Source organism: Dendrobates tinctorius, unplaced genomic scaffold (assembly GCF_039654945.1).
Source record: "Dendrobates tinctorius isolate UK_male_01 unplaced genomic scaffold, ASM3965494v1 ptg000366l, whole genome shotgun sequence".
In the NCBI taxonomy this organism is placed as follows: domain Eukaryota; kingdom Metazoa; phylum Chordata; class Amphibia; order Anura; family Dendrobatidae; genus Dendrobates; species Dendrobates tinctorius.
The window spans coordinates 79,058-103,019 of NW_027362032.1; the positions used below are offsets into that span (position 1 = coordinate 79,058).

The 23,962-nt window shown below is 44.3% G+C and overlaps 2 protein-coding genes across 2 annotated transcripts; both read left to right on the forward strand.

Moving 5' to 3' along the window:
* Positions 1-10,154: 10,154 nt before the first annotated feature.
* On the forward strand, positions 10,155-10,833 carry LOC141075628 (gastrula zinc finger protein XlCGF66.1-like). Its single transcript, XM_073562733.1, has 3 exons — positions 10,155-10,301; positions 10,431-10,610; positions 10,693-10,833. Exons 1-3 carry the CDS (start codon positions 10,224-10,226, stop codon positions 10,831-10,833), a joined length of 399 nt encoding a protein of 132 aa, XP_073418834.1. The 5' UTR covers positions 10,155-10,223.
* A 363-nt stretch (positions 10,834-11,196) lies between these two features.
* Positions 11,197-17,832, forward strand: LOC141075611 (uncharacterized). Its single transcript, XM_073562718.1, has 2 exons — positions 11,197-11,285; positions 15,828-17,832. Exon 2 carries the CDS (start codon positions 15,977-15,979, stop codon positions 17,189-17,191), a length of 1,215 nt encoding a protein of 404 aa, XP_073418819.1. The 5' UTR covers positions 11,197-11,285; positions 15,828-15,976; the 3' UTR covers positions 17,192-17,832.
* The last annotated feature ends 6,130 nt before the right edge of the window (positions 17,833-23,962 follow it).

A 23,962-nucleotide genomic window follows, 5' to 3' on the forward strand; every position in this document is an offset into this window, starting at 1 on the left:
GGGGTCTAGTGAAGGCTTTTTAGCCCTTTCCTCAGACTGTAGCTCCTGGGAACAGGCCCTCTCTCCTGTCCCTTCACTATAAAGCCTGGGCCTCATTATACAGCTGTACAGGGGTCTAGTGAAGGCTTTTTAGCCCTTTCCTCAGACTGTATCTCCTGGTAACAGGCCCTCACTCCTGTCCCATCACTACAAAGCCTGGACCTCATTATACAGCTGTACAGGGGTCTAGTGAAGGCTTTTTAGCCCTTTCCTCAGACTGTAGCTCATGGGAACAGGCCCTGACTCCTGTCCCTTCACTATAAAGCCTGGGCATCATTATACAGCTGTACAGGGGTCTAGTGAAGGCTTTTTAGCCCTTTCCTCAGACTGTAGCTCCTGGGCACAGGCCCTCACTCCAGTCCCATCACTATAAAGCCTGAGCCTCATTATACAGCTGTACAGGGGTCTAGTGAAGGCTTTTTAGCCCTTTCCTCAGACTGTAGCTCATGGGAACAGGCCCTGACTCCTGTCCCTTCACTATAAAGCCTGGGCCTCATTATACAGCTGTACAGGGGTCTAGTGAAGGCTTTTTAGCCCTTTCCTCAGACTGTAGCTGCTGGGATCAGGCCTTCACTATAAAGCCTGGGCCTCATTATAGAGCTGTACAGGGGTCTAGTGAAGGCTTTTTAGCCCTTTCCTCAGACTGTAGCTCCTGGGCACAGGCCCTCACTCCTGTACCTTCACTATAAAGCCTGGGCCTGATTATACAGCTGTACAGGGGTCTAGTGAAGGCTTTTTAGCCCTTTCCTCAGACTGTAGCTCCTGGGCACAGGCCCTTACTCCAGTCCCTTCACTATAAAGCCTGGGCCTCTTTATACAGCTGTACAGGGGTCTAGTGAAGGCTTTTTAGCCCTTTCCTCAGACTGTCGCTGCTGGGATCAGGCCTTCACTCCTGTCCCTTCACTATAAAGCCTGGGCCTCATTATACAGCTGTACAGGGGTCTAGTGAAGGCTTTTTAGCCCTTTCCTCAGACTGTAGCTCCTGGGAACAGGCCCTCTCCCCTGTCCCTTCACTATAAAGCCTGGGCCTCATTATACAGCTGTACAGGGGTCTAGTGAAGGCTTTTTAGCCCTTTCCTCAGACTGTAGCTCCTGGTAACAGGCCCTCACTCCTGTCCCATCACTACAAAGCCTGGACCTCATTATACAGCTGTACAGGGGTCTAGTGAAGGCTTTTTAGCCCTTTCCTCAGACTGTAGCTCATGGGAACAGGCCCTGACTCCTGTCCCTTCACTATAAAGCCTGGGCCTCATTATACAGCTGTACAGGGGTCTAGTGAAGGCTTTTTAGCCCTTTCCTCAGACTGTAGCTCATGGGCACAGGCCCTCACTCCAGTCCCATCACTATAAAGCCTGAGCCTCATTATACAGCTGTACAGGGGTCTAGTGAAGGCTTTTTAGCCCTTTCCTCAGACTGTAGCTCATTGGAATAGGCCCTCACTCCTGTCCCTTCTCTATAAAGCCTGGGCCTGATTATACAGCTGTACAGGGGTCTAGTGAAGGCTTTTTAGCCCTTTCCTCAGACTGTAGCTCCTGGGCTCAGGCCCTCACTCCTGTCCCTTCACTATAAAGCCTGGGCCTCATTATACAGCTGTACAGGGGTCTAGTGAAGGCTTTTTAGCTTTTTCCTCAGACTGTAGCTCCTGGGCACAGGCCCTCACTCCAGTCCCTTCACTATAAAGCGTGGGCCTCATTATACAGCTGTACAGGGGTCTAGTGAAGGCTTTTTAGCCCTTTCCTCAGACTGTAGCTCATGGGAACAGGCCCTGACTCCTGTCCCTTCACTATAAAGCCTGGGACTCATTATATAGCTGTACAGGGGTCTAGTGAAGGCTTTTTAGCCCTTTCCTCAGACTGTAGCTCCTGGGCACAGGCCCTCACTCCTGTCCCTTCACTATAAAGCCTGGGCCTCATTATACAGCTGTACAGGGTTCTAGTGAAGGCTTTTTAGCCCTTTCCTCAGACTGTAGCTCCTGGGCACAGGCCCTCACTCTTGTCCCTTCACTATAAAGCCTGGGCCTCATTATACAGCTGTACAGGGGTCTAGTGAAGGCTTTTTAGCCCTTTCCTCAGACTGTAGCTCCTGGTAACAGGCCCTCACTCCTGTCCCATCACTTTAAAGCCTTGACCTCATTATACAGCTGTTCAGGGGTCTAGTGAAGGCTTTTTAGCCCTTTCCTCAGACTGTAGCTCCTGGGCACAGACCCTCACTCCTGTCCCTTCACTATAAAGCCTGCGCCTCATTATACAGCTGTACAGGGGTCTAGTGAAGGCTTTTTAGCCCTTTCCTCAGACTGTAGCTCATGGGAACAGGCCCTGACTCCTGTCCCTTCACTATAAAGCCTGGGCCTCATTATACAGCTGTACAGGGGTCTAGTGAAGGCTTTTTAGCCCTTTCCTCAGACTGTAGCTCCTGGGAACAGGCCCTCACTCCTATCCCTTCACTATAAAGCCTGGGCCTTATTATACAGCTGTACAGGGGTCTAGTGAAGGCTTTTTAGCCCTTTCCTCAGACTGTAGCTCCTGGGCACAGGCCCGCACTCCTGTCCCTTCACTATAAAGCCTGGACCTCATTATACAGCTGTACAGGGGTCTAATGAAGGCTTTTTAGCCCTTTCCTCAGACTGTAGCTGCTGGGATCAGGCCCTCACTCCTGTCCCTTCTCTATAAAGCCTGGGCCTCATTATACAGCTGTACAGGCGTCTTGTGAAGGCTTTTTAGCCCTTTCCTCAGACTGTAGCTCCTGGGCACAGGCCCTCACTCCAGTCCCTTCACTATAAAGCCTGGGCCTCATTATACAGCTGTACAGGGGTCTAGTGAAGGCTTTTTAGCCCTTTCCTCATACTGTAGCTCCTGGGCACAGGCCCTCACTCTTGTCCCTTCACTATAAAGCCTGGGCCTCATTATACAGCTGTACAGGGGTCTAGTGAAGGCTTTTTAGCCCTTTCCTCAGACTGTAGCTCCTGGTAACAGGCCCTCACTCCTGTCCCTTCACTATAAAGCCTGGGCCTCATTATACAGCTGTACAGGGGTCTAGTGAAGGCTTTTTAGCCCTTTCCTCAGACTGTAGCTCATGGGAACAGGCCCTCACTCCTGTCCCTTCACTATAAAGCCTGGGCCTCATTATACAGCTGTTCAGGGGTCTAGTGAAGGCTTTTTAGCCCTTTCCTCAGACTGTAGCTCCTGGGCACAGGCCCTCACTCCAGTCCCTTCACTATAAAGCGTGGGCCTCATTATACAGCTGTACAGGGGTCTAGTGAAGGCTTTTTAGCCCTTTCCTCAGACTGTAGCTGCTGGGATCAGGCCTTCACTCCTGTCCCTTCACTATAAAGCCTGGGCCTCATTATACAGCTGTACAGGGGTTTAGTGAAGGCTTTTTAGCCCTTTCCTCAGACTGTAGCTCCTGGGCACAGGCCCTCACTCCTGTCCCTTCACTATAAAGCCTGGGCCTCATTATACATCTGTACAGGGGTCTAGTGAAGGCTTTTTAGCCCTTTCCTCAGACTGTAGCTCCTGGGCACAGGCCCTCACTCCAGTCCCTTCACTATAAAGCCTGGGCCTCATTATACAGCTTTACAGGGGTCTAGTGAAGGCTTTTTAGCCCTTTCCTCAGACTGTAGCTCCTGGTAACAGGCCCTCACTCCTGTCCCATCACTATAAAGCCTGGGCCTCATTATACAGCTGTACAGGGGTCTAGTGAAGGCTTTTTAGCCCTTTCCTCAGATTGTAGCTCATGGGAACAGGCCCTGACTACTGTCCCTTCACTATAAAGCCTGGGCCTCATTATACAGCTGTACAGGGGTCTAGTGAAGGCTTTTTAGCCCTTTCCTCAGACTGTAGCTCCTGGGCACAGGCCCTCACTCCAGTCCCTTCACTATAAAGCCTGGGCCTCATTATACAGCTGTACAGGGGTCTAGTGAAGGCTTTTTAGCCCTTTCCTCAGACTGTAGCTCCTGGGATCAGGCCCTCACTCCTGTCCCCTCACTATAAAGCCTGGGCCTCATTATACAGCTGTACAGGGGTCTAGTGAAGGCTTTTTAGCCCTTTCCTCAGACTGTAGCTCCTGGTCACCATGTGATCTCACCATAACCCTAACAAGCTAATTAAGGTGTGAAATCTTGGTCAAAATTATCTCAGTACACAAATCTCCAAGGGTGCCCAAAGTTTTGCATCGCCCCTTTTTCCTTTATGCAATTATGAAATTGTAAAAATGTCTATATATATATATATATATATATATATATATATATATATATAATTTTTTATTATTATTTTTGCCTAAAATACAAAGGCCATGTGTGATATTAGAGGTTCGGCCTTTTAGAGATCATTTCATCTTCATCTTACTACTGCTCACAATAACGGTCATTTTGACCAGGGGCGCCCACACTTTTACATGCCGCTGTCAATGCTTCATCCCGCTGGTGCTCAATATTTAATAGGGTCTTACTATTAAACTTAATGAAAAGTTTGGTGAATTTCTTTGAGCTGTTATTACTAGAGATGAGCGAATATTGTGGGAGAAGTTGTTATTGGTTAATATCACTTACCGAATAGCTGCATCGGGACCCCGGATCCCTGGAGCGCTCCCGATAATCAGCTGCATGTGTCGCCCTCCATGCAGGTGCTGTGACTATCACACAGCGCGACACACGCAGCTGATTATCGGGAGCGCTCCAGCACACTGAGTCCTGCACACACTGAGGCCCCTGATCATGTGACCCCTGACTCCTCCCCTCCTGTGACCTCATCACAGGTCCTGTGAGCACAGAGCAGTGATATAAGTGGCGGACACTCCTGGATCTTCTGCTTTCTGGGCCGGTTCCTCCTGTGAGTCCTATTAACCCTTTCGCTCCCTGTATTCTCCTTTCTGACAGGACAATATCTGAATTCGGACAGTGTGACAGGAATTTAAGCAATGTGGAAGGAAAAAATGACAATTTTACTTTTTTTCCTCACAAAAATGTGACTTTAGCCCCAGAATTAGCAGCGTAACAAATCCTTATTCCCCCACTGTAGTTTGTAGACTCCATATACAGATCCCTTAAGTGTGAAAAGAGCTGAATTCCCCACTTAAGTTATTGCATTTTGGAAATTGCCCCCACTGGGAATTTATCTCCAGGTAAAGGCACAATTGTGTCTCCATGGGGGTTGTGCTCTCAGCCCAACATCGTGTGACCCTCCGAAGAAATGCCACCCCGCACCATTACTGACCACTGCCAAACTGGTCATGCTGAAGGATGTTGCAGGCAGCAGATCGCTCTCCACGGCGTCTCCAGACTCTGTCACGTCTGTCACATGTGCTCAGTGTGAACCTGCTTCCATCTGTGAAGAGCACAGGGCGCCAGTGGTGAATTTGCCAATCCTGGTGTTCTGTGGCAAATGCCAAGCGTCCTGTACGGTGTTGGGCTGTGAGCGCAACCCCCATATGTTGACGTCGGGCCCTCAGACCATCCTCATGGAGTCAGTTTCTAACTGTTTGTGCAGACACATGCACATTTGTGGCCTGCTGGAGGTCATTTTACAGGGCTCTGGCAGTGTTTCTCCTGTTCCTCCTTGCTTAAAGGTGGAGGTAGCGGTCCTGCTGCTGGGTTGATGCCTTCATACGACCCCCTCCACATCTCCTGGTGTACTGGCCTGTCTCCTGGTAGTGCCTCCAGCCTCTGGACACTACGCTGACAGACACAGCAAACGTTCTTGCCACAGCTCGCATTGATGTGCCATCCTGGATGAGCTGCACTACCTGAGCCACTTGTGTGGGTTGTAGAGTCCGTCTCATGTTACCATGAGTGTGAAAGCACAACCAACATTCAAAAGTGACCAAAACATCAGCCAGAAGCATTGGTACTGAGATGTGGGCTGTGGTCCCCACCTGCGGAACCACTCCTTTATTGAGGGTGTCTTGACAATTGCCAATAATTTCCATCTGTTCTCTATTCCATTTGCACAACAGCATGTGAAATTGATTGTCAGTCAGTGTTGCTTCCTAAGTGGACAGTTTGATTTCACAGAAGTTTGATTTACTTTGAGTTATATTCTGTTGTTTAAGTGTTCCCTTTATTTTTTTGAACCATGTATATAGATAGAGAGATAGATAAATAGATTTTTTTTCCATTATGTTGGAGGGCCCAATTCCAGCTATTGCTGTGTGATCTGTGATTTCTATCTACTCCACTGTGTACAGGATAATAGAGTATAATAAAGTAGTTATGGACGTGACGTAACTAACATTGTGCAGTGACTCTGCTTTCCATATAGTGACAGATATTTCTTGTTGGCGAAACTGTGATATTTTTTCCACTTTAAACCTTTTTTAAACCCCTCTGATCAGTGCGATCACACAACATACAAGCCTCTGATGGCTCCGGTGATGCCCTGTACTACTGTAGTGCCGTGTATCATCACTGCCTGTCAGTGTAATACTAACGGCCCCATACACATGAGATCAGAGTTGGCTGAACGGTCATTTGGCAGACGGCGATCTCTCCCGACTCCCCCATACACACAAATATTCCAGCTTTCCTCTGGTCTGTATGAGAGAGTCGCCTCCAGACTCCTCTAGAGGAGGATTATCTACAGGAAGAACAAACGGATTATCCTCTGAAATACAGGATGTCAGATCCTTCTCTGCCCTGACATCATCTGTCGGGAGGCCCCCAAATACATTATATGGTCGGCCAAACCCCCCGAAATCAGTGCTTTCATGGGACTTTAGTCTAATGTGTATGGGGGCGTTATAAGGTAACTTATTGGACGCTGCCTCTGGCCCGGCCTAATAGACCTTCATACATTCCAGCCCAGGCACCATTATTAGGCATGTAAGTATCGGAGTAACTAGGCCGCCCCATACTATCGAGTACTTGGGGCGGGAGGCATTCAGCCAAACTCTGCCACACCTTCTTAGATGCCATGTTTGCTTTTCACAGCAGCAAGTGTTAAAACTGTCAGGGTTTTTGTTGCAGCCTCATCTTTGCCGTCCCTGCGGTGTACATCTATGTTCTGGGGCCCAAAAAGATTAATTTATTTTTAATAAATGTTTAACATGTTAAAATTTATAAAATGTGTCTTCTGCTTTTTGCATATTTTTTTTCTTCTTACAAGAATTGTTGGAGCCAATTTTTCTTTAGAATCATTTTAATATCGGCTTTTTCTGGAGTTTTTCCTGTAATATGGGAAAGCCTAAGGCCAGAAATAATCCCCATAAATCACTGTAGATGGAGACTTTGGCATCAGATCATTTCTGTCCGTTGTGATTGTGGAAACTAAAAATCTTTTCTAAAAGCCTCAAACTTCTGTGTGTGACTCAGAGCTGAGATCTAACGTCGATAGAAGATTCCTGTGCGGGGAAGACGGGAAACCAGGGCTGTGGAGTCGGTAAGCCACAGTTGCGACTCCGACTCCTGGATTTTATCAGGCTCCGACTCCGACTCCTGGATTTTATCAGGCTCCGACTCCGGCTCCGACTCCGACTCCTTCATAAATGGCCAATTCATAACAACAAATTTACTGTTGTAAAATATTAAACATCGTGCTTATTCAGTTTCTCACCATCATATAAGTAATCAGACCACTTAGAGCAAAAACTACATTTATTAGAATACAATTAGAATATAGCAAATAACTTTTATAAACTTTTCTAAACTGTAAGTAAATATGCAATAAACACTTTTATGCAGTTAATAAGAAGAAATCTATAAATTTGTCCTCAGAAAAAGTATTGCCTCTGTCAGATCCTCCTTCATGGATGCCCTCAAATCTGATCTAATTATTTTGAGAGCAGAGAACAACCTCTCTACACTAACTTGTGTTGGTGGCAAAGCAGTAACCACTCGGGCAACATCTCTGACAATGTCAGGATACAGAGGAATCGCTTGTTGCACTGTTATTTTTGATGAACGGTCAAATTTCTCAATTTCTTTTAGTGCACATGAAAAATTCTGCTGACATGTACTGGCTGTGTTCCTTGATGGGGATGACTCTTCTATGCGGGAACGCTTTGCACGGTCCTTGTGATCCAAATATTTTTCGAAATTAAATTCTTCATCAGTTGATGATGAGGGTGAAGATGTGGCAGGACGACCAAATTCTTCTTGTTCCTCCTGACTGTTCTGCAACCCTTTCATCCTTACTGCTATTTCAAACAGAGCTTCTTTTCCTTTACTTAGCTGTTGATCATCTAGAAGAATCCGATGCATTGGGTCTACATAAACAGCTGCCAAAAGAATGTTATTTTGTAATAGTAGCTCCTCTCTCCGTTTCATTGATGTAGCAATGCCACTTGCAATTAACCCTCCTCTTTGGGACAGGCGAAACATCAGGTTCTTCCACTCCTTTAAGAAAATACCTGGAGTTAAGTCCTCTGCTTGTAATTTTTTAGTCACTGTAAATGGGTGCTCCAGCAATTTTTCCAGCTCAGTCACCTGATTCCACTGACTTTCATTTAGCGTCAGTTGAGGGTTAGCCATGTCTACAAGAAAGGTTTTCAGTTCAACCAAGCGCTGAATCATTAAGTAAGTAATGCCCCATCGTGTGGCTTGATCAATAATTGCCCCTTTTCCAGCACGTCTCTTCAAAATTGAGTCAACTTTAGGGGTTCTGGCAACAGTAGCCAATTTTCTCACCTTGCCAATCAGTGCAGCAGCATGTCCTTCTTGCAGACTGTCTCTTATAGCCAGCTGTAGCGTATGCACAACACAGCGCATGTGATGAATGAAAGAACATATTGACACAGTTTCAACAAGATCATCTAAACTTTCATGTTGCTGTTCATCTGAAGCAACTTCAGTTTGCTCCTCAGTTACAATACTGTGTTCCTCTATTTCAAACATTTCTGTGTCTGTGGACCCAGAATGTTCTTCTAGCTGCTGGTCACCATCATTACTCTCATTCATTAGCTTAATAGTACTTATCATATTTGAAGCATTGTCAGTTACGACAGAAAGAACTTGCTCTTTTTTAAGTTCATAGTCTTGCAGAACCTTTTCCACCAAGACCTGGAGAAACTCACTGGTGTGATGAGCTTTGGTGTCTTTTACTGCCAATGTCTTGGTAACTATTTCATTTTTGTCACAAACAAATCGGACATTGATGGAAAAATAGTTCACTCTGTGACGTGGGCAGGCATCCATTTTAAGAAACAGAAAGCGTCCCTTGAGAGTTTTTTTAAGTTCTTCCTTTTGTTTAAAAGCTTCTTCGATTACTAATTTTCTAATACTCTCTCTCTCCAGAGAAACACCAAGCTTGCGGGCCATTTCCCCATTCAGACACATAAAAGCTGGTCGTGAAAATAATGAAATAGGCACACTATCCTTTACAACAAGCTCTCTGATCTGTTTTTTTAAATGTATCTACTGTCATTGTCACAGTAACTTTGTCACTGACAAAATATCTTGCAACTGATGGCTGCAAAGTTCTCTGCTCCTTTGTTTGGCTGGAAGAGCTGGGCACTGTTGCATTGGTTTGGATGCAGTCTTTCTCATCCACTGCTTTCAGTACTTCTGGATGAAAGTGCTGTAAATGTCTCTTTAGATTAGAAGCTCTGGTAGGAGCATTTTTATCTTTGCCTGAATATGAAAGTTCAATTATGAAATATATATACTTTTTTTTTAAAGCTGGAGTCGGTACATTTCTACCGACTCCAACCAAAACTAACTCCGACTCCGACTCTCCGACTCCGACTCCACAGCCCTGCGGGAAACCTTCATATAGACGGCCGGTGGGGATGGAGGCAGTGACCGACTCTGGCCAAATCTGTCTCTAGAGCCGTAGTAGAAGATGAAGATTTCGTCCTCATCATGAAGGAGTTATTTCTCATGTCGCGTGTAATGAATATCTCCTGCAGTATTGCTAATGCCGATTCCAGTGTCGGTAATGAGACAAGAATTAGCGTTATGGAAGATGAGTCTATGAGGAACGTGTTCAGCTGCCGACTCCGAGGAGGAAACTGCTTGTTGTCTGTGGCCTAAATATATAGGTTTTAATAGTAGATGTCAGGGAAGAAAACTAAACCCTGTAAGATAATAAATCTCATATGTTTCCCTTATTATCTCCAGTAATTGTGTTATTACACAGGATTCTTATGATGTTACATCAGATCATCTTCTTCTTATTCAGATCTCTACAATATCGGATCCTCTCAGTGAAGATCTTCTACAAAAGAAAATTTTCCTGATTTACCTATCAAGGATGGATATGGACAGAGACAAGATGGCGGAGAGGATGTTACACCTCACCCTAGAGATCCTCTTCCGTCTCACTGGAGAGGTGAGAGATTCTGATGACGTCACATTACATCATTCTTATCTATGGGAATAACAGATGGACAGAACTGGAGGGGTGAGGACTCTGGAAATGTCTGTAGTGACATTTATTAATGTGTCTCTCCATAACCAGGATTACACAGTGGTGAAGAAGACCTCTAGTGATCGCTGTCAGGGCCCTGTATCTGAGGGATGTGGCAGACCCCTGAGCCCAATCACGGGGCCTCCACCTCACCCCCTGATCCATGAGGACATCAATGACCAGAAGATCCTAGAACTCATCTACAAGATGATGGAGCTGCTGACTGGAGAGGTGACACTGCTGGGAATGCTGGGACATTATACAGTAACACTATGAAGGGATCGGGGGATGACGGTATCATTGTATGTGTCAGGTTCCTATAAGGTGTCAGGATGTCGCTGTCTATTTCTCCATGGAGGAGTGGGAGCATTTAGAAGGACACAGAGATCTGTACAAGAACGTCATAATGGAGGTTCCCCAGCCCCTCACATCACCAGGTAATAGACAGGACTAAATACACACGGCCTATAATTATCTGTATGTAGAGAATGAATTCAGTCCCTGTATGTGTTTCCTCCAGATCTATCCAGTAAGAGGACAACACCAGAGAGATGTCCCCGTCCTCTTCTTCCACAGGACTGTAACCAAGAAGATCCCAGTGTTCCTCAGGATCATCAGGTAGATGAGAGAAGGTGTCAGGAGATCTCCCCTATGATGTGTAGACGGCTGTGAAGGTCTTGTGCTCAGTCTTGTTTTATCCACCAGTATTATATGTTTTGTACTTGTGTAATGAGAACGGTGGAGATGGCAGGATTAGAGCTGATCATAGATGGGACTTCTCCATCTGTCGGTGACTTTCACAATATTTGTTTCAGGGTGAAGATCTGACCCATATTAATCCTACAGAGACATATGTGAGAGATGATGAGCGGTGTAAAGAGGAGATTCCCACATATGACTACCCAGGTGAGTAGTGACCACTGAATGCAGAGAAGTCACAGATTCCTCTCAGTCACCGGCTGTGGCTGCTTTATCGGTGGTGTAGTCCGGCCATATTACCATGATCACCATTTTGCCTCTAGACCACAACATTCTCCTCCAACCAAAAATGTTCAAATGACTTTGGGCATTGAAAGCCCTTTTCTGTAGGACTTACAACCTGGAGGATCCACCTACTCCCTGGGATTAGTGTGAGGGTGATCCCTTAAAGCAAGATCTATATGATTGCTTGTACCTGACCCAATATAGGCCGAGTGTGCACTTAAAGAGTCATACCGGACACAGAGTTAATGATAGGTCCATTCACCTTCACTTCCATATATGGTATCCAGTATCTCAGCTTCTGCATTCCAAGGATTCCTTCCAGGGTGTTGTCTGAAGACACAGACGCCATCTTGGTACACCATATTTAATAATTGATTTCAGTAGCCATTCTCTCCTTCACATTAGGAGACACTGACCGTTACCTGCCCAGATCTGTGACTATAAAGCCAAATGACAGCGTACGTAGAATGTGCTGACAAGATAGAAAATCACTTGAAGAAAGGTATTATGTGCTTTTAGTGGTGCTCTGATTACATATTAATCTGTATTACATCCAGCAAAATGTCACCGGCGATGGCGGCGCCTGCGCAGTAGTATCTATAAGTAAGAGATAGAGGCTACTGCGCTGGCGCCGCTGATGACATTTTGCTGGATGTAATTTTTTTTCTAAGCCTCACAATAGCCACAATATTATAGGCATTATCAACAATAATATCAATGCTATTAAATGCATTATGTAATAATGGGGGGCGGGTCAGTGAGGGATCAACAACATGTCATAAGCCAATACAGAGGAATATGTAATCAGAGCACAACATAAAGCCCCGCCCACAGCCCCGCCCCAGAGCACGAGAATCTCATTAACTGAAAACAACAAATACAGATTACACAACAACCACAAGACGGATTTCATCACCAGGTATCATTGTAATCAGTATAACGGCGGTGACCTGACAGTGTCTGTAGGTTACTGAGCACAATCCTGCTGACAGGTTTCCTTTAAGACATCTCAGCTCTGCACTATTATACACAGTTCTCTATAAATGTGTAATATTTCTCCATGAAACTCATCTGACAGAAAATATTGGAGCTTACGATAGTTTAGATTGTGACGTCACCGAGCCCCATACTCTAATTACCCCAGAGAGGTTTCACCACTAGCTGCTCATTTATTACTGATGGAGACTGTGGAGCTTGATCATTTCAGTAGATGTTATTGTCTATAGTCACAGTGTTTGATTACAGTAGTGTCCAAAATCCTCTGATTTAACCTCTTCCGCAGCCAGTTTTGTGTTCTTAATCAGGCCCCATTATTAATATCTGACGTGTGTCACTTTATGTGGTGATAAATTATTCACAAAGGATAATAGGAAACAAATGGATCTTACAGATTATTTTCCAGCTTCGCACTATACCCTACATACGGTTGTACACTACTGTCTGGGCACATGGCAGTGTTCAGAAGGGAAGGAGCGCCATTTAGCTATTTGAATGCAGATCTAGCTGGAATAGTTTGCAGACACAATGTATTGGGAGCACTGTTCATGGTCACCTGGCAGCTCAAAAGATGTCCACCATGAACATGCTTGGCTCTATCTTCTCTGCTTTCCATATCCCAAGGATTGCCTTGCTCATTGTCCTTTAACACCATTACATGGAATCTGGACTTACACAGAGACCCCTAGGCTTGGACCATGGTGTTACCTGCTATTCTGTGGTGTTAGATGGCAAGAAGAATAGTCAGGTAGCTGGGTCAGAACTAGAAGGACAGAATCAGAAGACACAAAAGTAGTCAGTAAACGGGCCACAGTCACAGCAGGAAACAAACACACAAGCCGCAAGCTGAAAACAAAAAGCAAAAAACACAAATATCCTAAACTAAAAAGTAAAACATGCATTATTTGCAGTTTATTTTTTACTTTTTAGTTTAGGATAATTGTGTTTTTTGCTTTTTTTTTTCTCTGGTTAATGGCCATGTGTTAATATGCACTTACATTGTGCATACACATTAACTTACTTTCTCAGTTCAGACTCCAGTTTTTTTAATCCGCAAGCTGAGCACAGAGGACTGAACCAGAGGAGAACAGCGCTGTATCTGGCAGATTCCGGCCATGTGCTTTGCGCTTTAGTAGGGTGTGGTACTTTCCAGTTGGCTGAAGTAGGGAGCAGATTACTCCAGCTGGACAGCAGGAACAGATCCCAGATGAGATTGGACACACCATATGCAGAAGCCCTAATATAACTAAATGACAGAAAACCAGAATAGTAGAAATCCCCATAAAGTGATTCCATGTTATAAATTAATTCACTGATGGTTATAATCTATACACACGGGGTCAAAATTGTTGGTACCCCTCGTTTAATGACAGAAAAACCCACAATGGTCACAGAAATAACTTGAATCTGACAAAAGTAATAATAAATAAAAAAATCTATGAAAATGAACAAATGAAAGTCAGACATTGCTTTTCAACCAAGCTTCCACAGAATGTGTAAATCGCAGTGTGTCCACTAATTATCATCACAGGTGTCTACAATCCTGGAATCAGTGAGTGGCCTGTATAGAGGCTACAGATACTCACTGTGCTGTGTGGTGACATGGTGTGTATCACACTCAACATGGACAAGAGGAAGCGAAGGAAAGAGATGTCTCAGGAGATTAGAAAGAAAATTATAGACAAACATGTTACAGGTAAAAGTTATAAGACCATCTCCAAGCAGCTTCATGTTTCTGTGACTAAAGTTGCAGATATTATTCAGAAATTTAATATCCATAGGACTGTACCCAACCTCCCTGGACGTGGCTGCAGGAGGAAAATTGATGACAAATCAAAGAGACAGATAATATGAATGGTAACAAAAGAGCCCAGAAAAACTTGTAAACAGATTAAAGGTGAACTTGAAGCTCAAGGAACATCAGTGTCAGATCACACCATCCGTCGTTGTATGAGCCAAAGTGGACTTCATGGGAGACGACCAAGGAGGACACCATTGTTGAAAAAAAATCAGACTGGAATTTGCTAAACTACATGTTGACAAGCTACAAAGCCTCTGGGAGAATGTCCTATGGACAGATGAGACAAAAATGGAACTTTCTGGCAAGGCACGTCAGCTCTATGTTCTCAGATGGAAAAATGAAGCATATCACAAAAAGAACACTGTCCCTACTGTGAAACATAGAGGAGGCTCTGTTATGTTATGGGGCTGCTTTGCTGCATCTGGCACAGGGTGTCTAGAATCTCCATCGTACAATGAAATCTCAAGACTATCAAGGGATTCTAGAGAGAAATGTGCTGCCCAATGTCGCTTGGTCTCAGTCGCATGTCATACAGGATAATGACACACAATACACAGCTAAAAACATGCAAGAGTGGCTAAGAGGAAAATATTGGACTATTCTGAAGTGGCCTTCTATGAGCCCTAACCTAAATCCTAATGAGCATCTTTGGAAAGAGCTGGAACATGCCGTCTGGAAAAGGCAACCTTCAAACACGAGACAACTGAAGTAGTTGCTCTTGAAGAGTGGGCCAAAATACCTGTCGAGAGGTGCAGAAGTCTCATTGACAGCTACAGGAATCAGTTTATTTCAACAATTGCCTCCAAGGGTTGTGCAATAAAATATTTTAGTTAAGGGAACCATCATTTCTGTCCAGGCCTATTTCATGAGTTTTATTTATTTTAAATTTTGTGGAAGCATGGCTGAAAAGCAATGTCTGACTTTCAGTTGTTCATTTTCATAGATTTTTTAATTATTACTTTTATCAGATTAAAGTTATTTCTGTGACCATTGTGGGTTTCATTAAACAACGGGTACCAACAATTTTGACCACGTGTGTAGGAGGAGTGAATATTTTGACTCTACAGCAACTTTCCGGAAATTAACATGCAGTGGATGTTGGAGTGAAAATTACACATTTGCCATTTTCTTACCCAGAACATAGTGCCCAGATTGTGCTCCAGGAGACACACACCAAAAATTAAGTGGATTCTTCTCACTATAATATTGCTAATTACAGGGATCCTAGATGTTGTTTGCGCACACTGCAAGACTCCGAAGTGAGAGTGGATTTTGCTGGATTGGTTTATAGAAACCTTGTTGCTTTTCAACAGCCTTTGAGCCACTAATAGTGTGGGAACCTCTGTTTTTCCATTGACAGATGATGGACCTGAGTGGGGACTTGTTTTTTGTGAGATGAGAATTGGTATTATTTTCGTCTACATAACATTGATTCGTTTCTTTGTTCATTCTGCCTCCCAATTATCGAATACAAACAGGTGAACACCACACACTACTGGTTCATCCAACAAGGTTTTCTATTAGACTGTGAACAGTCAATGTCTTGGTAAATAATTAAAGTTTTTTACATAGCTTGCCATTTTTATGGACAGTTTAAGTAGAAATGTTCAAAAATATGAAACTAAAGGATATTTTATTAATAAATAATTGTTTTTTTATCTTAGCAGATGACTGTACCAGGAGATCAGAGGGACAGTTGACATCTTCAATTTTTAAATCTGATGATCTTGAGCTCCTACAAGATACAACTGAAGTGAATGCCATTACTCCAGATATATCATCATCCATTCACAGCAAAGATCTGTCATCTGATCCTATGAAACAGGTCCCATATTCTGATTCATTACTGAGTAATAAGGGAAAGCAATGTCACAAAAGAGGCATTAAAAAACAAACCGCTCCTAAAGCAAAAAAGTCATTCTCATGTTCAGAATGTGGGAAATGTTTTACATGGAAATCAGATTTGGTTAATCACCATAGAACTCACACAGGGGAGAAGCCTTTTTCCTGTTCAGAATGTAGGAAATGTTTTACACTGAAATCAAATTTGGTTAATCACCATAGAACTCACACAGGGGAGAAGCCTTTTTCCTGTTCAGAATGTGGGAAATGTTTTACACTGAAATCAGATTTGGTTAATCACCATAGAACTCACACAGGGGAGAAGCCTTTTTCCTGTTCAGAATGTGGGAAATGTTTTATACAGAAATCACATTTTGTTACTCATCAGAGAACTCACATAGGGGAGAAGCCTTTTTCCTGTTCAGAATGTGGAAAATGTTTTAACCGGAAATCAGATCTGATTAATCACCATAGAACTCACACAGGGGAGAAGCCTTTTTCCTGTTCAGAATGTGGGAAATGTTTTATCCAGAAATCAGATTTGGTTAATCACCATAGAACTCACACAGGGGAGAAGCTTTTTTCCTGTTCAGAATGTGGGAAATGTTTTGCACTTAAATCACATTTTGTTAGACACCAGAGAACTCACACAGGGGAGAAGCCTTTTTCCTGTTCAGAATGTGGGAAATGTTTTAACCAGAAATCAGATCTGATTACTCACTATAGAACTCACACAGGGGAGAAGCCTTTTTCCTGTTCAGAATGTGGGAAATGTTTTATCCAGAAATCAGATTTGGTTAATCACCATAGAACTCACACAGGGGAGAAGCCTTTTTCCTGTTCAGAATGTGGGAAATGTTTTGCACTTAAATCACATTTTGTTAGACACCAGAGAACTCACACAGGGGAGAAGCCTTTTTCCTGTTCAGAATGTGGGAAATGTTTTAACTGGAAATCACAATTGGTTAATCACCATAAAACTCACACAAGGGAGAAGCCTTTTTCCTGTTCAGAATGTGGGAAATGTTTTAACCAGAAATCAGATTTGGTTAATCACCATAAAACTCACACAGGGGAGAAGCCTTTTTCATGTTCAGAATGTGGGAAATGTTTTTGCACTAAATCAGATTGTGTTAGGCACCAGAGAACTCACCAGGGGAGAAGCCTTTTTCATGTTCAGAATGTTTAACAATTTTTAACCAGAAAGGGAGTCTTGTTCCACACCAAATAACTCACAGAGGGGAGAAACTTCCTTTATGTTTAATGGAAAATAAATCTTGATCACATCAGAGAAGCCATTTTTCCTGTTCATAATGTGGGAAATGTATTAACAGAAATGGAATCTTACTACTAATAATAATCTTTCTTTTTATATAGCGCTAACCTATTCTGCAGCCCTTTACAGTTTGCACACATTATCATCACTGTCCCCAATGGGGCTCAAATTAAATTCCCTAACAGTATGTCTTTGGAATGTGGGACGAAACCCACGCAAACATGGGGAGAACATACAAACTCCTTGCAGATGTTGTCCTTGATGGGAGTTGAACCCAGGGACTAACACTGAGCCACCTCAACAGAGAACTTACACAGGGGAGAAGCCTTTTTCCTGTTCAGAATGTGGGAAATATTTTGAATGGAAAGCGCTTCTTGTTAGACATCAGAGCAGTTACACAGGGGAGAAGCCTTTTTCATTTTCTTAATGTAGTCAATATTTTACTTGGAAATCAGCTGTTAATAAACATCAGAAACGTCACATAGGGGAGAAGCCTTTTTTATGTTCATAATGTTGGAATAGTTTTAACCAAAATTAAATTTTCTTAAATGGGTTGTCTCTTGTCATTCCTCATGTATGCTGAAAAAAGGATAAAACTAAACTTTATTAATTCCAAATGGAAAACTATACCCTTAATTCACCCCCTGAATGTTAGTCAGAAGGTGACTAATAGAAAAAAAACATATACCCCACAATTCAGTATATAGGATGAGGTGATGTAAACACATTCACTCTCCAAGCCTCTTATTTCTACTGCTTTCATTGTCCTCACCAAAGGCGTCATCAGGTGACTATTTAATATTGACATATATTCAAGCGAGACCGGACAAAAAAAAAATTAAAATCATGTTATCTGAAACAGAAAACTAGCCACATATCGGCAGACCCCAGACTTAAAACTATATACTTCGTATAGTTTTTACATCACGAGGGACTCAGATCTATCATTCGGTAGGAAACAACCTAGGGGTTTTCATCCTCGGTTGGAAGAATACAGATCTGCTCCATTGACTATCGTTGAACCATGGATACGTTTGGAGAAGCCAGGTTGTGATCCTCGGATCAACTGGCCTTTTACCTTGGTGGTCGTAAGTGGCTGCACATCCAGTTGGAAGAATGTCTCAAGTGGGGTACCACAGGGCTCTGCCTGGGCCCTGTATTATTTAACATCTTTATCAATGATTTAGATGAAGGAATTGAGGGTAAACTGATTAAATTTGCTGATGACACAAAGCTAGGAGGGATAGCTAATACTAGAGAAGAGAGAGAGAGGATTCAAAAAGATATAAATAAACTGGAGAAGTGGGCAGCAACTAACAGAATGGTTTTTAACAGGGAGAAATGCAAAGTACTACATCTGGGCAATAAAAATGAAAAAAGCATATACAGAATGGGAGGAATAGGGCTAAGCAACAGCACATGTGAAAAAGACTTGGGTATACTAATAGATCACAGACTGAATATGAGTCAACAGTGTGATGCAGCAGCAAAAAAGGCAAATGCAATTCTAGGATGTATTAACTGAAGCATACAGTCTAGATCACGTGAAGTCATTATTGCCCTCTACTCCTCTTTGGTCAGACCTCATCTGGAATATTGTGTCCAGTTTTGGGCACTACATTTTAAAACAGACATCAACAAACTGGAGCAAGTTCAGAAAAGAGCGACCAGAATGGTGACCGGTCTGCAAACCCTGTCTTATGAGGAAAGGTTGCAGGATTTGGGAATGTTTAGTTTGCAAAAGAGAAGACTGAGAGGAGACTTAATAGCTGTCTACAAATATCTAAAGGGCTGTCACATTGTAGAAGGATCAACTTTATTCTCATTTGCACAAGGAAAGACTAGAAGCAATGGGATGAAACTGAATGGGAGGAGACACAGATTAGATATTAGAAAAAACTTTATGACAGAGTGATCAATGAGTGGAACAGGCTGCCACGAGAAGTTGTGAGTTCTCCTTCAATGGAAGTCTTCAAACAGAGGCTGCACAGACATCTGACTGGGATGATTTAGCGAATCCTGCTTTGAGCAGGGGGTTGGACCAGATGGCCCAGGAGGTCCCTTCCAACTCTATGATTCTATGATTCTATGACTGAATGGATTGTCATCTTCCTACGCTTGTCGTTACCTCATCTCTGTGCGTGCCACAGGTGGGGTAGCGACCCTGAGAGCGAATCAGTGGAAGTGTGAGACTAAGTAATGTGCACTCTGCTGGGTATTTTGCTGGGACTGTTCTATGTGTTTTCTGCCTGTTTTGTGGTACAATAAAGCATCGCCCACACTGCATTACCCTCACTGTGTGTTGTCTGAGTAGCGTTATGCCCATGTTAAAGGGAGAGCCTGCGTTCGGTGGGAGGATCTCTGATCCATGTCTTTTCGGCCAGCAGACCGGGGTGCGCGCTGACCACCCCATGTCTTCACAGGCATGCTTCAATAGTCTCAATGGGAGGTTAGAAGCTGCTATAACCCGATCAGCTCTGCTACATACAAGCAATGCTCAGATCACCTGTATGTAGCAGAGTTGCTCACTTGCTATGAGCGCCAACCACTGGGCAGCGCTCATAGGATCCGGCAGTGACAGCCATACGGGTCTGCTGGAGACCTCTGGTTGTCATACCAACCCATCGGTGACCCGCGATCACGTGACAGGGTCACTGAAGTGCGGGGTTTCTGGCCCATCATGTGCGAGAAAAGATGTGGGCTCAGCGCCGGAGCCCACATCAAAAGGAGGGAGTCTGACATCAGCGTACATTTACACCCAATGTCAGAAAGGGGTTAAAGGGGATTGTTTTTACAGAGACAGAAGTGGTAATCAATCATGTATACATACAAATAATTACAAAAATACACAGTTTATAATGTTAAATAGTAAAGAGTTAAGACAAGAAAATATAATTTGTGTAAATCATGTGTAGATATAAAAATTCAGTCAAATGTTCAAAACCACATCTAAAAGCAGAGATGCTGACCTGCCCAGACCTCCAAACAAATGCACTATCGGGGAGAGTGGGCCCATATAGTTAGGATGGGGGCAACACAGGTGCAAGAATACCGATGAGACAACCGCTCACAACCCACCAATGTATGGAGGGGCGGATGCTTGGTATATTAATGCACAATGAAGACTTGTATGCTCTGCTGTTCACACAATGGTAATGCACAGCATCCAGGCCAACAGCCTATTAGGTACGCCCATACTATTAGATCAGGCGGGCTGCCTAGTGCTATCCAAATGCATCCCATGTGAACAGACACCACAGTTTACAAGACCGAATGGGCCCAACTGCACCCTGAAAAATAAAGTGCAAGAAACACATAAAAAATATGAGAGGTCTTAGTAAATATTTTGGGTAAAATACGTAAGCAAGTAACCCACGTTATGCGTTGGCCTAAAAAAGTGTCAAAGGACTCACAGAAATTGCTTCTTCTACTTTCACTGCTGCTGCTGCTAATGTTTTGGCGTTGAAGAATTGACGGTCCGGAGGTTGGAAGTCTACAGCTGCGATGCGAACGGTGTGATTCACTGCTGTCTTGGGGAAAAGCTCTCCTAAGGTTGTGTAAAAGCGTGTTTCAATACTCCAGCATTCGCTGTTCCCTTTCTAGGGTGCGAACCATCTGGCAAAATTTGGTTTTATAACGTGTATCTAATAAAGTGGCAACCCAGCAGTCAGCATTATTCCTAATCATAACTATACGGGGATCATGTTGCATATAGTGCAGCAAGAAGGCGCTCATATGTCGGGCTCTACCATGAGGTCCAAGCCCATGCTGTGTTGGTGACTGGGTAACAATGAGGCTCATTTCCTCCATCCCATCCCTCCAACCACGAACAACAGACAGTTACTCGCCCATCACCTCTTTCTCCTCCATTTGTTCCTTGGATCTTGCCCCTTCAATAACAGCTTGTCTGTTATCACCAGCCTTCATCGATCACAGTAATCCACCCTCCCTTGGCACCCACCTGTGTGGTGACAGTCTTGAACTTAAAGACAATATTATCCCTTCTGCATCCTCCTCTGCTTCCTCCTCTTCTTCTGGGACCACCATCTCTTCCCGCTGGCTATTCAGTCTACTCCAGCATATAGATGACCAGAATAGTGATGCTGATGATGGTGGCATCAGTGATAACCATCTTAGTAGCCATTTCAAAACTGTGCAGAAGGGTGCAGAGGTCCTTAATCTGTGTGCACTCTGTAAATGTGACATGCGCCATCTGCATACTGTGTTGGCCCAGGCTATACGACATGACATACTGCGTCAGGGCTTGTTGCTGCTGCCACAGTCGCCGCAACATGTGCAGGGTGGAATTCCACCGTGTATCAATGCAAGTCGATGAGAGGGGTGCGAATGGCAGAAATGAGCACACAACTTGCGTGACTGGAGCAGGCAAAGTATACAAAGAAAGGTTGCACTCTATCATGCTAAAGCATGTCAATGTGGAATATGTCAAATTTCACATATTCCACATTGACATGCTTAAGCATGATAGAGTGCAACCTTTCTTTGTATATTGTATAAGTGGGGTTGCTCCTCTTGGTATGCACCTATTCACACTAGTCTGGATGTGCCAGTCAGTTTTTTTTGTCTCGTATATTAGCTTACTGACCGAGCACTCCGCCCTCCACCAGGTGGTGATTTTAATTACAGCAGGTCACTACTTACCCATAAATGCAGGCATTGCTGACAGAGGTGTCCACATTCACCCAGGAATGCAGACATCAACCTTAGAGAGGTATTCACACAGGTCAGGGATAGGGATTAGTGAGTAGCTCCTAATACTCGGGTACTCGTAGCGAGTCCAATGTAAGTCTAATGGGCAGAGAATGTGTGTGACGGAGGTGGTCTGTGGGGCTGTATCTGTGTGCAGTGGTCTGTGGGGCTGTATCTGTGTGCAGTGGTCTGAGGGGCTGTATCTGTGTGCAGTGGTCTGTGGGGCTGTATCTGTGCAGTGGTCTGTGGGGCTGTATCTGTGTGCGGCGGTCTGTGGGGCTGTATCTGTGTGCAGTGGTCTGTGGGGCTGTATCTGTGTGCAGTGGTCTGTGGGGCTGTATCTGTGTGCAGTGGTCTGTGGGGCTGTATCTGTGTGCAGTGGTCTGTGGGACTGTATCTGTGTGCAGTGGTCTGTGGGGCTGTATCTGTGCAGTGGTCTGTGGGGCTGTGTGTATGTGTGCAGTGGTCTGTGGGGCTGTATCTGTGTGCAGTGGTCTGTGGGGCTGTATCTGTGTGCAGTGGTCTGTTGGGCTGTATCTGTGTGCAGTGGTCTGTGGGGCTGTATCTGTGTGCAGTGGTCTGTGGGACTGTATCTGTGTGCAGTGGTCTGTGGGGCTGTATCTGTGTGCAGTGGTCTGTGGGGCTGTATCTGTGTACAGTGGTCTGTGGGGCTGTGTGTATGTGTGCAGTGGTCTGTGGGGCTGTATCTGTGTGCAGTGGTCTGTGGGGATGTATCTGTGTGCAGTGGTCTGTGGGGCTGTATCTGTGTGCAGTGGTCTGTGGGGCTGTATCTGTGTGCAGTGGTCTGTTGGGCTGTATCTGTGTGCAGTGGTCTGTGGGGCTGTATCTGTGTGCAGTGATCTGTGGGGCTGTATCTGTGTGCAGTGGTCTGTGGGGCTGTATCTGTGTGCAGTGGTCTGTGGGGCTGTATCTGTGTGCAGTGGTCTGTTGGGCTGTATCTGTGTGCAGTGGTCTGTGGGACTGTATCTGTATGCAGTGGTCTGTGGGGCTGTATCTGTGTGCAGTGGTCTGTGGGGCTGTATCTGTGTGCAGTGATCTGTGGGGCTGTATCTGTGTGCAGTGGTCTGTGGGGCTGTATCTGTGTGCAGTGGTCTGTGGGGCTGTATCTGTGTGCAGTGGTCTGTGGGGCTGTATCTGTGTGCAGTGGTCTGTGGGGCTGTATCTGTGTGCAGTGGTCTGTGTGGCTGTGTGTATGTGTGCGGGGCTGTCAAACTTTTTGCAATTAAAAATCTTTTTTTATATGTGCCTTAGGTTTTTTTTATCACCACAGCACTGAATGACAAGGTGGGACACAGCAGGCTGTTTAATATTTTATCACTAGCTACATGTGAATTAGAATGCAATACTCGTGCATGGATGACAATAGAAGCCGTGAACGGCTGGATTTGTCTGTGGACCTCAGTAATGTCCAAAAAAGAAATGCGGGAAGGTAAATGTAACAGCCGCACTGGACACTATCTAGCTACACGATCTGTCTGATATACAACGGCCTAACTAAATAGCTGAAATCTTGCTGTAAACAGTGGCAGCGTCAGGAGCAGCCTCTCTGCGCTGTTACAATGTACAAATGGCGCTAAAACAAGATGTCCGCTATTTATATGGAGAGCGACATGTGATTTCAGCAGCCAATGAAACAAGCCGTAGTGTCAGGACATTGTGTTTCCTGCACCCTGATTGGCTGACTGTTGTGCTTACAAGCACGCCGCGCCTCTGAGCTCTGCACACTATTTTTGTGGCAACACAAATATTTTCCTGCACTTTGCACCGAATGTTACCGATTTTTCTTGATTTTTTTTAAATTTTGCTCGGGTTTCTAATCACAGATCCGAATGCACCATATTTGTGTCGAATTTCTGTTTGACAATCATTTTTCAAACAAATTTGCTCATCACTAGCTGTTACCCACAGATTTTTAGACCGGCTTCACATCTATGTTGCATAGAGTAAACCAAC

What these genes read in the sequence shown, in the direction of transcription:
- LOC141075628 (XM_073562733.1), top strand. Translation starts at nt 10,224, where the DNA reads ATGGATATGGACAGAGACAAGATGGCGGAGAGGATGTTACACCTCACC. An exon ending in TCTTCCGTCTCACTGGAGAG is followed by an intron (nt 10,302 to 10,430) that starts GTGAGAGATTCT and finishes CTCCATAACCAG; the next exon opens with GATTACACAGTGGTGAAGAA. An exon ending in TGGAGCTGCTGACTGGAGAG is followed by an intron (nt 10,611 to 10,692) that starts GTGACACTGCTG and finishes TGTATGTGTCAG; the next exon opens with GTTCCTATAAGGTGTCAGGA.
- LOC141075611 (XM_073562718.1), top strand. Translation starts at nt 15,977, where the DNA reads ATGAAACAGGTCCCATATTCTGATTCATTACTGAGTAATAAGGGAAAG.